At 56.2% G+C, this 12,284-nt stretch overlaps 1 protein-coding gene across 3 annotated transcripts in view; it reads left to right on the top strand.

The window, feature by feature from the left end:
* Positions 1-5,254: 5,254 nt before the first annotated feature.
* The window catches only part of LOC101938932 (FXYD domain-containing ion transport regulator 5-like), a 226,057-nt gene continuing 219,027 nt past the window's right edge, over positions 5,255-12,284 (top strand). For 2 of the 3 annotated variants that reach the window (XM_005279495.4, XM_005279494.4), the window contains exons 1-2: positions 5,257-5,410; positions 9,417-9,477. In XM_005279495.4, the coding sequence (XP_005279552.2) occupies positions 5,405-5,410; positions 9,417-9,477 (67 nt within the window). In that variant the 5' untranslated portion in view covers positions 5,257-5,404. Of the gene's footprint in view, positions 5,411-9,416; positions 9,478-12,284 lie in introns of all 3 variants that reach the window. The other variant, XM_065574537.1, reaches the window with a different exon arrangement.

Genomic DNA, 12,284 nt, shown 5'->3' with positions numbered 1-12,284 from the left:
CTGGGCTGGGGGCAGGGGGTAGCGGGCTGTGGGGGGGGGGGCTGTGGGGCCTGGTCTGTCTCTGACCCCCCCTCTCCTCCCAGACTATGACACCCTGCGCATGGTCGGCCTCGTCCTGGCCATTGTCATGTTCGTGCTGGGCATCCTGACAGCGCTGAGTGAGTGACCTTCCGGCGGGCCCCTCAACCCTCCCAAGCTCCCCCCGGATGGCCCCATAACCCCCCTAAAACCCCCTCAGCAGGCCCCAGAACCCTCCTGAACCCCCCAGCTGGCCCCTCAACCCCCCAAACTTCCCCAGCTGGCCCCATATCCCCCCAAACTGCCCAGAAGGCCCCCAAACTCCCCCCGGCTGGCCCCTGAACCCCCCGAGCCCCACAGCAGGCCTCCAACCCCCCCAAAACCTCCCAGCAGGGTCACCAACCCCCCCAGCCTCCCCCATAACCCCCCCCAAACTCCCACAGCTGGCCCCCGAACCCACCAGCAGGCCCCCAATCCCCCCAAACTCCCCCAGCCATCCCCATAACCCCCAAACTCCCCTGGCTGACCCCAAACCTCCCAACAGACCCCCAACACTCCAAGCCCCCTGACTGACCCCTAAACTGCCAGCCAGTCCCCACCCCCAAATCCTGCCAGCCAGTCCCACAAACCCCTGAACCCCAACCCCCCGGCTGGCCAATCCCCCTGAATTCCTCCAGCTGACCCCCTATCTCCCGGCCAGACCCCAAGCCCAGCCCCCAGCCCGGCTGGCCCTCCAACCACCTGAGCTCCCGGCTGGCTCCTAACCCGCCCAAGCCAACCCTCCACCTCTGAACTTCCCTGGCCAGGCCCCCAACCCTCCCAAGTGCCCTGGCTGGCCCCTAAAACCCTCAGCCAGACTCAAATCCCAAACCCTGCCAGCCAGCCCTCTGCCCCCAAACTCCCCCGGCTGGACTCCTAGCCCCTCTAACCTCTGGCCGCCGCCTCAAATCCTCAAACACCAAAACTCCCCGGCTGGCCCCTCGAACTCCTCTGAACACTGAAACCCCCTGGCTGGCCACTTGAACCCCCTAAACATGGAACCCCGCTGTCCAGTCCACCAACCCCGTCCCTGAGCTTCCTGGCCAGCCCCTAAAACCCCCAGCCAGCCCCCCACCCCAAATCCCAGTGGCCGGCTCCCCGCCCCCCGACCCTTGAACTCCCCGGCCAGCCCCTCCGACTCCCTGGCCAGCTCCCCACCCCCAAACTTCCCTGGCTGGTCCCCCAACCCCCCCAAATCCCTGGCTAGCCCCTAAACCCCCCCGTCCCAAACTTCACCAGCTGCCCCCCAAACTCTCCTGAACCCTCTCGGCCAGCACCCCAATCCGCCATGAACCCTGAACCCTCTCAGCCGGCCCTAAACCCCCTGGCCATTCCCCCGCCCTCTGAACCCCTCTGATTAGCCTCCCAAACCTCCCAGAACTCCCCTGGCCGGGCCCTTGCACCCCAAACTCCCCGGCTGGTCCCTCTGCCCAGCTCCCTGCCCCCCAAACCTCCCTGGTCAGGCCCCCTGTGCCCCAGAGCGACCCCCCAGCCAGCCCCTTCCCTGCCCCCCCTGACCTTCACTCTCTCCCACACAACTGCTCTCTCCACCCGTTCCCTTTTGGCCTCCCGCCCCATCTGCCCCCAAATCCCCCCTGCCCCCCTCACTCTCTCTCTCTCTTCCCTGCAGGTAAGAAATTCAAATGTAAAAAGTCCGACTCCAGGTAGGTGCTGCCCCCCTCCCCGCTATAACTGCCCCCCTTTGCCCCGACCTCCTGGGCAGCCCCCCCCCACTGCCTCTTGCCCTAACTACCCCCCCAGGGGCAGCTGCCCCCACTGTAACTGCCCCCCTTTGCCCCCCGGGGCAGCTCCCCCAATTGTAACTGCCCCCCTTTGCTCCCAGCCCCCTGGGAAAGACCCCCACTGTCCCCCAGGGGAGACTCCCCCACTCTATCTGCCTCCCAACCCCCTGGGGCAGCCCCCCACTTTCCCCCACTCTAGCTGCCCCCCACAGCCCCACCAGCCCTCCTTGACCCCCCCCACCCCTGACTTACCTGTCTCCCCCTTTGTGTTCCCCCTCAGCCTATCGGAGGCCAGGCAACCGGGAAAGACCCCAAGTAAGTGACCCAGAAGGTTGGGGGGGCTGTACGGGGGTGGGGGGTGTCCCTGCTGCCCCCCGCTGGCTGGCATCAGACTGCCCTGTGGAGGGAGGGGTTGTCCCTCTGTTGGGGGAGGCCAAGGGTGGGGGCAGGTGAGACTCCCCCACCCAGCTGCTCCTTTGTCTCCACAGAAGACAGATGTTGCCAGGGCTGGGGGGGGCGTGGTACCATGGCAACGCCATGGCAACGCCCTCCTGCAGCTGCTGAAGCATCTTCCTTCTGGGGGTGGAGGTGGAGAGGAAGCTCCCGGACTCCGGGGTCCCCTTAGGCCCTGATCTCTCACTGCTCCCCCCCCGTCTCTCTTGCAGCTCCAGCAGGCAGCGCGTAGGCCTGGTGCCTAGGATGTAGCGCCCCCCTCTGGTTGGGGGGTGCAGACCCTGCTGCCCCCACCCCCCGCCCAGGACGGCTCCAAGACCTCGGCTCCAGCGCCCGGCGACATCCGTGGGGGCAGGGAAGGGGAAGCCCTGTTATCTGAGCCCCCGTCTTTTAGAACCTCTGCCTCCAATTGGCTGGCGAGCCCATTGCATGCTGGGAGCAGGCACCATATGCAGGGAGGGGGGGGTCCCTTAGTCTCACTTGGCCCCCCCATCTTGATCCACTGGGTCCCCTTCACTTCCTGTCTCCCCCAGCGCATGTGACCCCCGCCCATGCCATTACTGCTTTGCTTACGGCACCCCCCTCCCCGCTGCATCGGGGGGGTGCTCCATGTGGGGGGAATGGACACACACCACCAACACCCCCCCCCCCCCCCAGGCCCAGACACGGGCTCCACCTGGGCAGGGGGCCCTGGGCCAGCAGCTGGATGGTGACAAGGTGCTGCTTTCGTGACGTGTTTTCAGCTGCCCCCAGGGGGCGCCACCCTGTGGCTGCCCCCCCACCCCCATGCACGGGGCAGAGCAGACCCAGCGCTCAATAAACATAGGGTTGTTTCTTACTGGGCTTCGACTCTGTTATTCGCCCCCATCCCCACCCCCGGTGACAATGCCCCTCACTCCCAACTTGCAGCCCCCTGCTAGCCCAGCCTTGGGCTCCCCCACCCCCAAGTCTGCTGGTGCCCCTCACTCATGACCCAGTGCCGAGGTGGGAATCCCCAGCAGCCATTGGCGGTACAGGGTTTATGACACACAGAACAGGACTGATCCCCTCCAGCAGAGGGCAGCAGGGAAAAACACACACACACAAGATGGTGCAGTTCTCTTACTCATCTTTTCCATGGTGTGGGGTGCTCTTGCCCTGGGGCAGCCTGTCTTCCACATGATGCCCACTCCCTGCGCTAGGGGCTGTATTTTCATCCTCCACATCTCGGTTCTGTATGTTCCGGACCAAGCAAAGAAAGAGCTGAGAAAGAACAGTGCAGCCACCTGCAGGGTAACATTGCACAGGGATGGCTTGCCCAGCGCTGAAGTGCAGCCACCCAGGGGCGGTGGGTTAATCCTCCATCGGAGAGGCTAGTCCCCTGCCCCTACCCCGTCCCTTCCAGCCTCCCTCACCCACCGGAGCCAGAGGAACCCCAAGCCCCCCACTGCAGCAGGAGGAGCCCCGGTCCGCCCGCCCAAGCCCCTGCCAGCTTCTGGGGAGAGGCGGAGTGAGGGTGGGAAGAGGAGCAGCGTGGGGAGGGCTATGGGGGAAGAGCAGGATGTGGGAGTGGGGCTTGGGGCCGAGTGTGGGCAGGGCCACAGCCTGGGTGCCCTTTCGTGGCAGTGCTCCAAATGCGGTAGGCCGGCGGCATGCCTCTAGAGGGAGGGGCACCGCATCCTGTTTGGGGAGGCTTAGCCTCCCCTGGCCTATTATACCCATCACCCATGCAGCCACCTCTGGGGCGGGGCAGCGGGGGAACAGCCGCACATAACACCACTCGGGGATGGCTCGCCTGCTGCTGAGATGCAGCCACCTCTGGAGCACACTCTGGAGAACGATGCCACAGTTCCCCAAGGCCAAGACTACTTATCCCATTCTTCAGGAGTTGGGCCGACAGGTCCCAAGAGGAGTCCAGGGCTAAGCACAGCTTTCTGGGGTGTGTGTATGTGTGTGTGGGGGGCAGCTGGAGTCCCCAGCATTGACCCGGACTGTGAGGGGCGAATCTTCAGTGGGACCAAGCTGAGGACCTGCCCAGGGATAATGGAGAGGAATCTGGGACACGGCCCTACAGAGGGCGGGGCGAGAGGGAATGGGGTATGGGGCCTTTCCCCTCTGGGGGTGCCCACTTCCACCTGGCCCTATTTCTCTCGGCCATTCAGCGCCCTGGGGACATGGTGGGTTTGGGCCCCAGAGGCCACTCAACTGGCCCCTCCCACCCGAGATGGGGAGGAAAGTCCGAACCTGGGGGCAGAGCTCTGAAAAAGGAAGTCAGATCCCCTATCCCAGCATGTTCCAGCATACCCCATTAAGAGAGAAGATCTCCCAGCATGCACCAGTGCAGAATGGGACTCCCAAAATCCACCAGGCCTGGAGCAGACTCCCAGGATGCACCATGATCAGAGCAGTGCTCCCAGCGTGCACCAGGCCCAGTGCAGGACTCCCAGAATGCACCAGGCTCAGAGCAGAACTCCCAGCAAGCACCGGTCCTGGAGTGGTACTCCCAGAATGCACCAGGCTCAGAACTGAGCTCCCTGTATACACCAAGCTCAGAGCAGAACTCCCAGCATGCACTAGTCCTAGAGTGGTACTCCCAACATGCACTGGGGCTCACCACCACCCTTGCCTTCAGCCCTAGCTCCTGTCCTGCTGCTGTTCCTGAAGCTCCCCTGCCTACCCAGGGCACCTCTCAATAGGAGGCTCCCGCGGAGCAGCCCTCTGCTGTGTGGGGCTGAGTAGAGTCCTGATCCCCACCTGCCCGGCTCCCTGGGGATAAGGAAATGACAGGGGGACAGGAGGGGGAATTGAGCACACTGAGATGCAGCCATCTCTGGGGCGGGGCAGCTGGGGAACATCTGCACATAACGCTGTATGGGGAAGGCTCGCCCAGTGCTGAGATGCAGCCACCTCTTGGGCAGGGCAGTTCTCTTCCTCTTTGTTTCCACTTCTCGGGGTTCCCTTTCATTTTGCGGCCACAACACTTGCAGACAAACAGTCCTCTGAGTGCACGCACACACGCACGCGCACACACACACACACACACACGGTCTCTCTCACACACGCGCCTCGCAGGAAGTACAGGCGGGAGGAAATGACTCGTGAGGCCTCCTCATTCTGCTGCCCGAGTGCTGCCCTCCCCCTCCTGCTCACACACCGTCCCAGCGCCTGCTGCCATGAGGGTGAGTCCCCAGCCCCCATTCCGGATGCCTGGGTTCCCCGGCTCTGATCAGAGCCAGCTGTGCCCCCAGTCCAGCACCACGGCCCCGACTTCCTGCCACGAGCGACCCCGGTGGGTCACAGCTGCAGGAGGGGGGGGGCATTGAGTGGGGAGGGACATGGGGAGCCAGGCAGGCTGGTGATGGGAACCAGGTGTCCTGGCCGGAGGGGGGCGGGGGGGAGAGGGGCTGGCAAGGGGCGGGGGGCGGGACCCTGGGATGGGAACCACACCACAAAGCTGATGTGCATATGGGGCCGCAGCTAACAGTTGTAGACCTACATCCCCCCCGACATGCCATCCGGTCCCTATCTAACTATCTATCTATCTATCTATTCTCATACCCCCATCTATCTAATCTATCTATCTATCTAGCTATCTATCTCTGTACACCCTCCACCCCATCTGATTCATTTGCCCTGTGAATAGACCTTGTCCAGCCACTGTTACCAGTCCCTTGGGAGACAGTGTGAGTTCCAGTGCAGTCACCTGCACTGACATCAGAGCAACCCTCCCTCAGCCTGGCCTGACCCTTCCGGGCTGTTCACTATGCAGGGTGGGGGGTTCTCCTCTGTACCCCGGGATTGTGTCAGAGTTCAATTTGTGTGTGGGGAGAAAGAAGTTTCTAGCTCATGGGCTTGGGGATCAAACATGAGTTGCCTGAGTCTGCCAGAGTTATCAGCCTGTTATTTAAGTGCCTATACACAAATGCAAGAAGCCTGGGAAACAAGCAGGGAGAACTGGAAGTCCTGGCACAGTCAAGGAACTATGATGTTACTGGAATAACAGAGACTTGGTGGGATAACTCACATGTCATGGATGGTTATAAACTGTTCAGGAAGGACAGGCAGGGCAGAAAAGGTGGGGGAGTTGCATTGTATGTAAGGGAGGAGTATGACTGCTCAGAGCTCCGGTATGAAACTGCAGAAAAACCTGAGAGTCTCTGGATTAAGTTGAGAAGTGTGAGCAACAAGGGTGATGTCATGGTGGGAATCTGCTATAGACCACCAGACCACGGGGATGAGGTGGATGAGGCTTTCTTCCGGCAACTAGCAGAAGTTACAAGGTCACAGGCCCTGGTTCTCATGGGAGACTTTAACCACTCTGATATCTGCTGGGAGAGCAATACAGCGGTGCACGGACAATCCAGGAAGTTTTTGGAAAGTGTAGGGGACAATTTCCTGGTGCAAGTGCTGGAGGAACAAGCTACGGGCAGAGCTTTTCTTGACCTGCTGCTCACAAACCAGGAAGAATTAGTAGGGGAAGCAAAAGTGGATGGGAACCCGGGAGGCAGTGACCATGAGATGGTCGAGTTCAGGATCCTGACACAAGGAAGAAAGGAGAGCAGCAGAATACGGACCCTGGATTTCAGAAACGCAGACTTTGACTCCCTCAGGGAACTGATGGGCAGGATCCCCTGGGAGAATAACATGAGAGGGAAAGGAGTCCAGTAGAGCTGGCTGTATTTTAAAGAATCCTTATTGAGGTTGCAGGAACAAACCATCCCGATATGTAGAAAGAACAGTAAATATGGCAGGCGACCAGCTTGGCTTAACAGTGAAATCCTTGCTGATCTTAAACACAAAAAAGAAGCTTACAAGAAGTGGATGATTGGACAAATGATCAGGGAGGAGTATAAAAATATTGCTCAGGCATGCAGGAGTGAAATCAGGAAGGCCAAATCACACTTGGAGTTGCAGCTAGCAAGAGATGTTAAGAGTAACAAGAAGGGTTTCTTCAGGTATGTTAGCAACAAGAAGAAAGTCAAGGAAAGTGTGGGCCCCTTACTGAATGAGGGAGGCAACCTAGTGACAGAGAATGTGGAAAAAGCTAATGTACTTAATGCTTTTTTTGCCTCTGTCTTCACAAACAAGGTCAGCTCCCAGACTGCTGCACTGGGCAGCACAGCATGGGGAGGAGGTGACCAGCCCTCTGTGGAGAAAGAAGTGGTTCAGGACTATTTAGAAAAGCTGGACGAGCACCAAGTACATGGGGCTGGATGCGCTGCATCCGAGGGTGCTAAAGAAGTTGTCAGATGAGATTGCAGAGCCATTGGCCATTATCTTTGAAAACTCATGGCGATCGGGGGAGGTCCCGGATGACTGGAAAAAGGCTAATGTAGTGCCCATCTTTAAAAAAGGGAAGGAGGAGGATCTGGGGAACTACAGGCCAGTCAGCCTCACCTCAGTCCCTGGTAAAATCATGGAGCGGGTCCTCAAGGAATCAATTCTGAAGCACTTAGAGGAGAGGAAAGTGATCAGGAATAGTCAGCATGGATTCACCAAGGGCAAGTCATGCCTGTCTAACCTAATTGCCTTCTATGAGGAGATAACTGGGTCTGTGGATGAGGGGAAAGCAGTGGATGTGTTATTCCTTGACTTTAGCAAAGCTTTTGATACGGTCTCCCACAGTATTCTTGAAAGCAAGTTAAAGAAGTATGGGCTGGATAAATGGACTATAAGGTGGATAGAAAGCTGGCTAGATCGTCGGGCTCAACGGGTAGTGATCAATGGCTCCATGTCTAGTTGACAGCCGGTATCAAGCGGAGTGCCCCAAAGGTCGGTCCTGGGGCCGGTTTTGTTCAATATCTTCATTAATGATCTGGAGGATGGCGTGGACTGCACTCTCAGCAAGTTTGCAGATGACACTAAACTAGGAGGCGTGGTAGATACACTAGAGGGTAGGGATCGGATACAGAGGGGCCTGGACAAATTGGAGGATTGGGCCAAAAGAAACCTGATGAGGTTCAACAAGGACATGTGCAGAGTCCTGCACTTAGGACGGAAGAATCCCATGCACTGTTACAGACTAGGGACCAAATGGCTAGGTAGCAGTTCTGCAGAAAAGGACCTAGGGGTCACAGTGGACGAGAAGCTGGATATGAGTCAACAGTGTGCTCTTGTTGCCAAGAAGGCTAACGGCATTTTGGGCTGTATAAGTAGGGGCATTGCCAGCAGATCGAGGGACATGATCATTCCCCTCTATTCGACATTGGTGAGGCCTCATCTGGAGTACTGTGTCCAGTTTTGGGCCCCACACTACAAGAAGGATGTGGAAAAATTGGAAAGAGTCCAGCGGAGGGCAACAAAAATGATTGGGGGCTGGAGCACATGACTTATGAGGAGAGGCTGAGGGAACGGGGATTGTTTAGTCTGCAGAAGAGAAGAATGTGGGGGGATTTGATAGCTGCTTTCAACTACCTGAAAGGGGGTTCCAAAGAGGATGGATCTAGACTGTTCTCACTGGTACCAGGTGACAGAACAAGGAGCAATGGTCTCAAGTTGCAGTGGGGGAGGTTTAGGTTGGATATTAGTAAAAACTTTTTCACTAGGAGGGTGGTGAAGCACTGGGATGGGTTACCTAGGGAGGTGGTGGAATCTCCTTCCTTAGAGGTTTTTAAGGTCAGGTTTGACAAAGCCCTGGCTGGGATGATTTAGTTGGGGATTGGTCCTGCTTTGAGCAGGGGGTTGGACTAGAACCTCCTGAGGTCCCTTTCAACCCTGATATTCTATGATTCTATGAGAGCCTGAGCCCATCGCTGGGTGTGGGAAGCTTCCCTGGTTGTGACTGACCCAGCAATGCTGCCTGAGTCTGCTGAGAGCCTGAGCCCATTCCTGCGGGCAGCAGCTCCCCCAGTAGCTTCTAAATCAACAAAGCAAATCCCCCCCAGCCCCACCCCAACACTGCTGGGTCTGTCCTCCCAGGCATCTCAGGCTTTGAAAACTTTTCACACACGTTGGTCACCTGAGTAGCCCCTCGTGGCTAGTCTGATTCAGTCCGGCGCTGCACCACTACATATGAATGCCTGGGCGGGGAGCCCAGGGCAGGGCTAGCAGGTGCTGCAGGTCAGGAGTGAGGGGCACTGGCAGAGCTGGAGGCGGGCTCAGGCCTGGGCTGGCATAGGGCTGCGGGTGGTAGTGAGGGATGCCAACAGAGCCCAGGACAATTGAGTCTCTCTGGTTTTGCTGCAGGTCCAAGTCTCCGTATTCTTGTTCCTGGTCCTGGACCCAGTCCTGGTTCTGAATCAGCAAGGTAAGTGTCACCTGCCTCTCCCTATGGCACCACACCCTGGGTAGCACCAGCATCCACAGCCCTGGGGCACCAGACCCCTTGGCTGACCAGGAAATCCAGCCTTGGGAAACATCTGTAGGAGGGACCGGCTGTCCTGGTGGGGCTGGGAACCAGGACTCCTGGGTTCTATCCCAGCTCTGGGAGGGGAGTGGGGTCTAGTGGTTAGATGGGGGGCTGGGAGCCAGGGGCTCCTGGGGATCTGTTCCCCCACTCTGTTTCTGTCCTTTTATGTGACCTTGGGCATGTCTCTTTGCTTCTCTGTGTCTCAGGTTCCTTCTCTTTAGGGGGAGAAAGGGGAATCCCACTCAATCAAGAGCTGTACAGGGAATATGATGTGTAACAGAGTAGGGCTGTTTCTGGGCAGCGTGCACCGCTCACACGCATGCATACACACACACGGAGCAGGGTTCGTCCCCTCCAGCAGGGACACACACACACACAATGGAAGCTGGGTGGCAGAGGACAACAAGCCATTGGTGGGGTGAGTGTCTGCCTGTCTGGCCTGGGGCTCCCCCACCCAAAATTTCCCACTCAGCCCTTTGCTCTGTCAAAGTCAGATTCAGGACTCACAATTTGTCAAACCACTCTGTTTATTAGCACAGCACTCTGCCAATGCACCCAGATAATGTGAGCACCATGCAAGACTCAAACTATCTTATTTATACAGATAAAAGGCCGTGAACTTAACAAGATAACAAAGGAAGCAGAATTGTTAAGTTTACCTGGGGCTAGACACACATATCTTATTTCCTTACTAACTCTTACCGATCTCCTGTTAATGTCCCACCATTAGCTTAAGTGGACTCATTGGTCTATACCTTAATGTTTCTCTTCCTGACACCTGTATTTCAACATTCCTTATTTCTGCTTAAAGGTACATACATCATTTCTTCAATCCATTCTATTTTTACAATATAATTCTTTCTACTTTCACAATCCCTCCTTTTGGTCAAGCTACGCTATGACCAACAATTACCGGGTTCCACATATCAATCGTTCTTTATCTCCTTGTTCATCAGTGATATTTAAAATCATCGTATTAGCACTCTGTTTTGGGGCAGTCACCTGGGTGGCATACCTTACACAATTCTGGATACAACAGGAGATTAACTGAAAACATACAAAAATCATTAGGATTCCAAACAGGATAGTCAGGGCTCCCTGAAACAATCAGTTTCCTATGTTAGAGAAATTGAACAGGTTACTTAGCCACTTCCATAAAGAACTCGGCTCTTCATGGGGAAGATATACGATTTGTTCTAAGTGGCTAACGCGATCTAGTACCTCATTGGTGTCGTCAGGTATAAACAGACAACATTCTTTTCCAGTGAGAGCACAGGTCTCTCCTTTGGTCACCAGCACTATGTCCAATGTTTGACGGTTTTGGAGGGCCATCTGTCGGATCGCCCCTGTTTCTTTGGCCAGGGCTCTTAAACTCTCTCCGGTTTCATTTGCCATTATTTCAACTACTGCTTGTAACCTCAGGAACCTTTGTGCATGGTGTATTACTCCCCCAAGTGGGATAAGGGAACCGCCAATGGCCTCTTCCCAGGTTAAGGGGCTTATGTTATTTACATACCATTGGGCATCTGGTAAGTCCCTTTTTTTTGCCTGAAATTACGGAGGCATTCTTGTGGGAAGGACCCTAGCACTCGGAATTCTGGGAAGAGTCGGGCGGGATAACAGGTACCTGACCAGTTAGCTCATAATGCGGTATAAGCCTTGGTCCCACAAACCCAATGATGCCCTATCAAGACTGGAAAGGGTCAGTTGCACCGATTTGTCATATAGGTGTTTGCAAAGGAGGAGTAATATCCTCCAAAGGGGCACAGGGTAATTCTCCTTACGAGGAGTGGTGTTATTTGCATGGCATTGAAAGATTGTATTGTTTTCACTAAGGTTACTGTAGGGGGAACATGAGATTGATTTCTCTGTTTGATTCCAGGTGAGAAAAAATTCATATACCCATCCCTGGCCCGCCACTCTTTAGTTTTGTTCGAATAATCCCATACACCATTGGCCACAATATGCTGAAGACAACTGCTTTTTCCCAGATCCAACCCTGTCCCATTATACACCCAACACCAATGACCTTTTCCCTCTACCACACTTATCCATTTTGATACATTTATTCCCACTGCTTCCCAAGTGTCATTGCTGTTCCATGTTTTGTTAAACGGACGAGGTCCTCCAGTGAGGTATGGGGAATTGAGTGGGATTGCCAAGACAGGAACACCAGCTTGAGAGTGGGCTGGGATGTGGCTGCAGACCCAGCAATTAGAAATATTAAGGGTCTGAGCTATCCACACTTGCTGCTGGATAAAAGAATTGTCATTGTGGACTCCCCAGACCTTAAGACACCAGCAGCCGAGGAACAGGCGCCACCAGAGGCGCATGTTGGAGGCAAGGCCCTGCTGGTTCTGACAACCTCAACTGAGGGAACCGCAGTCACGGTTTTACATCCACCAGGGAGCAGGCGCTAGGCTCGCTACTGCTTCTTCTTGGGCCTTGCTTTAAGTCGTCGTCTGCTTCTGGCAACCCTTACGAGAGCGTAGATTGTAAGGTATTGCAGGCTGTTCCTCTACGTCTTCTTCTGGAATCAAAATTGACTCTGCGTGGTCCTGAGGTGATGATCGGTTTGCTGGGGATGGTGCCTTCTTACACTGTGAAGCATGTATCCACGCTGCGATGCCAGATAGTTTAACAGCCGTCTGGGTAGTAAGCAGTACCTGATGAGGACCCTTCCACCGGGGCTCCAAGGTGTGTTT

The sequence above is a fragment of the Chrysemys picta genome, chromosome 20, assembly GCF_011386835.1.
Source record: "Chrysemys picta bellii isolate R12L10 chromosome 20, ASM1138683v2, whole genome shotgun sequence".
Lineage (NCBI taxonomy): Eukaryota > Metazoa > Chordata > Testudines > Emydidae > Chrysemys > Chrysemys picta.
The sequence above is the reverse complement of the archived record's forward strand: the minus strand, read 5'-3'. Positions and strand labels throughout refer to the sequence as shown.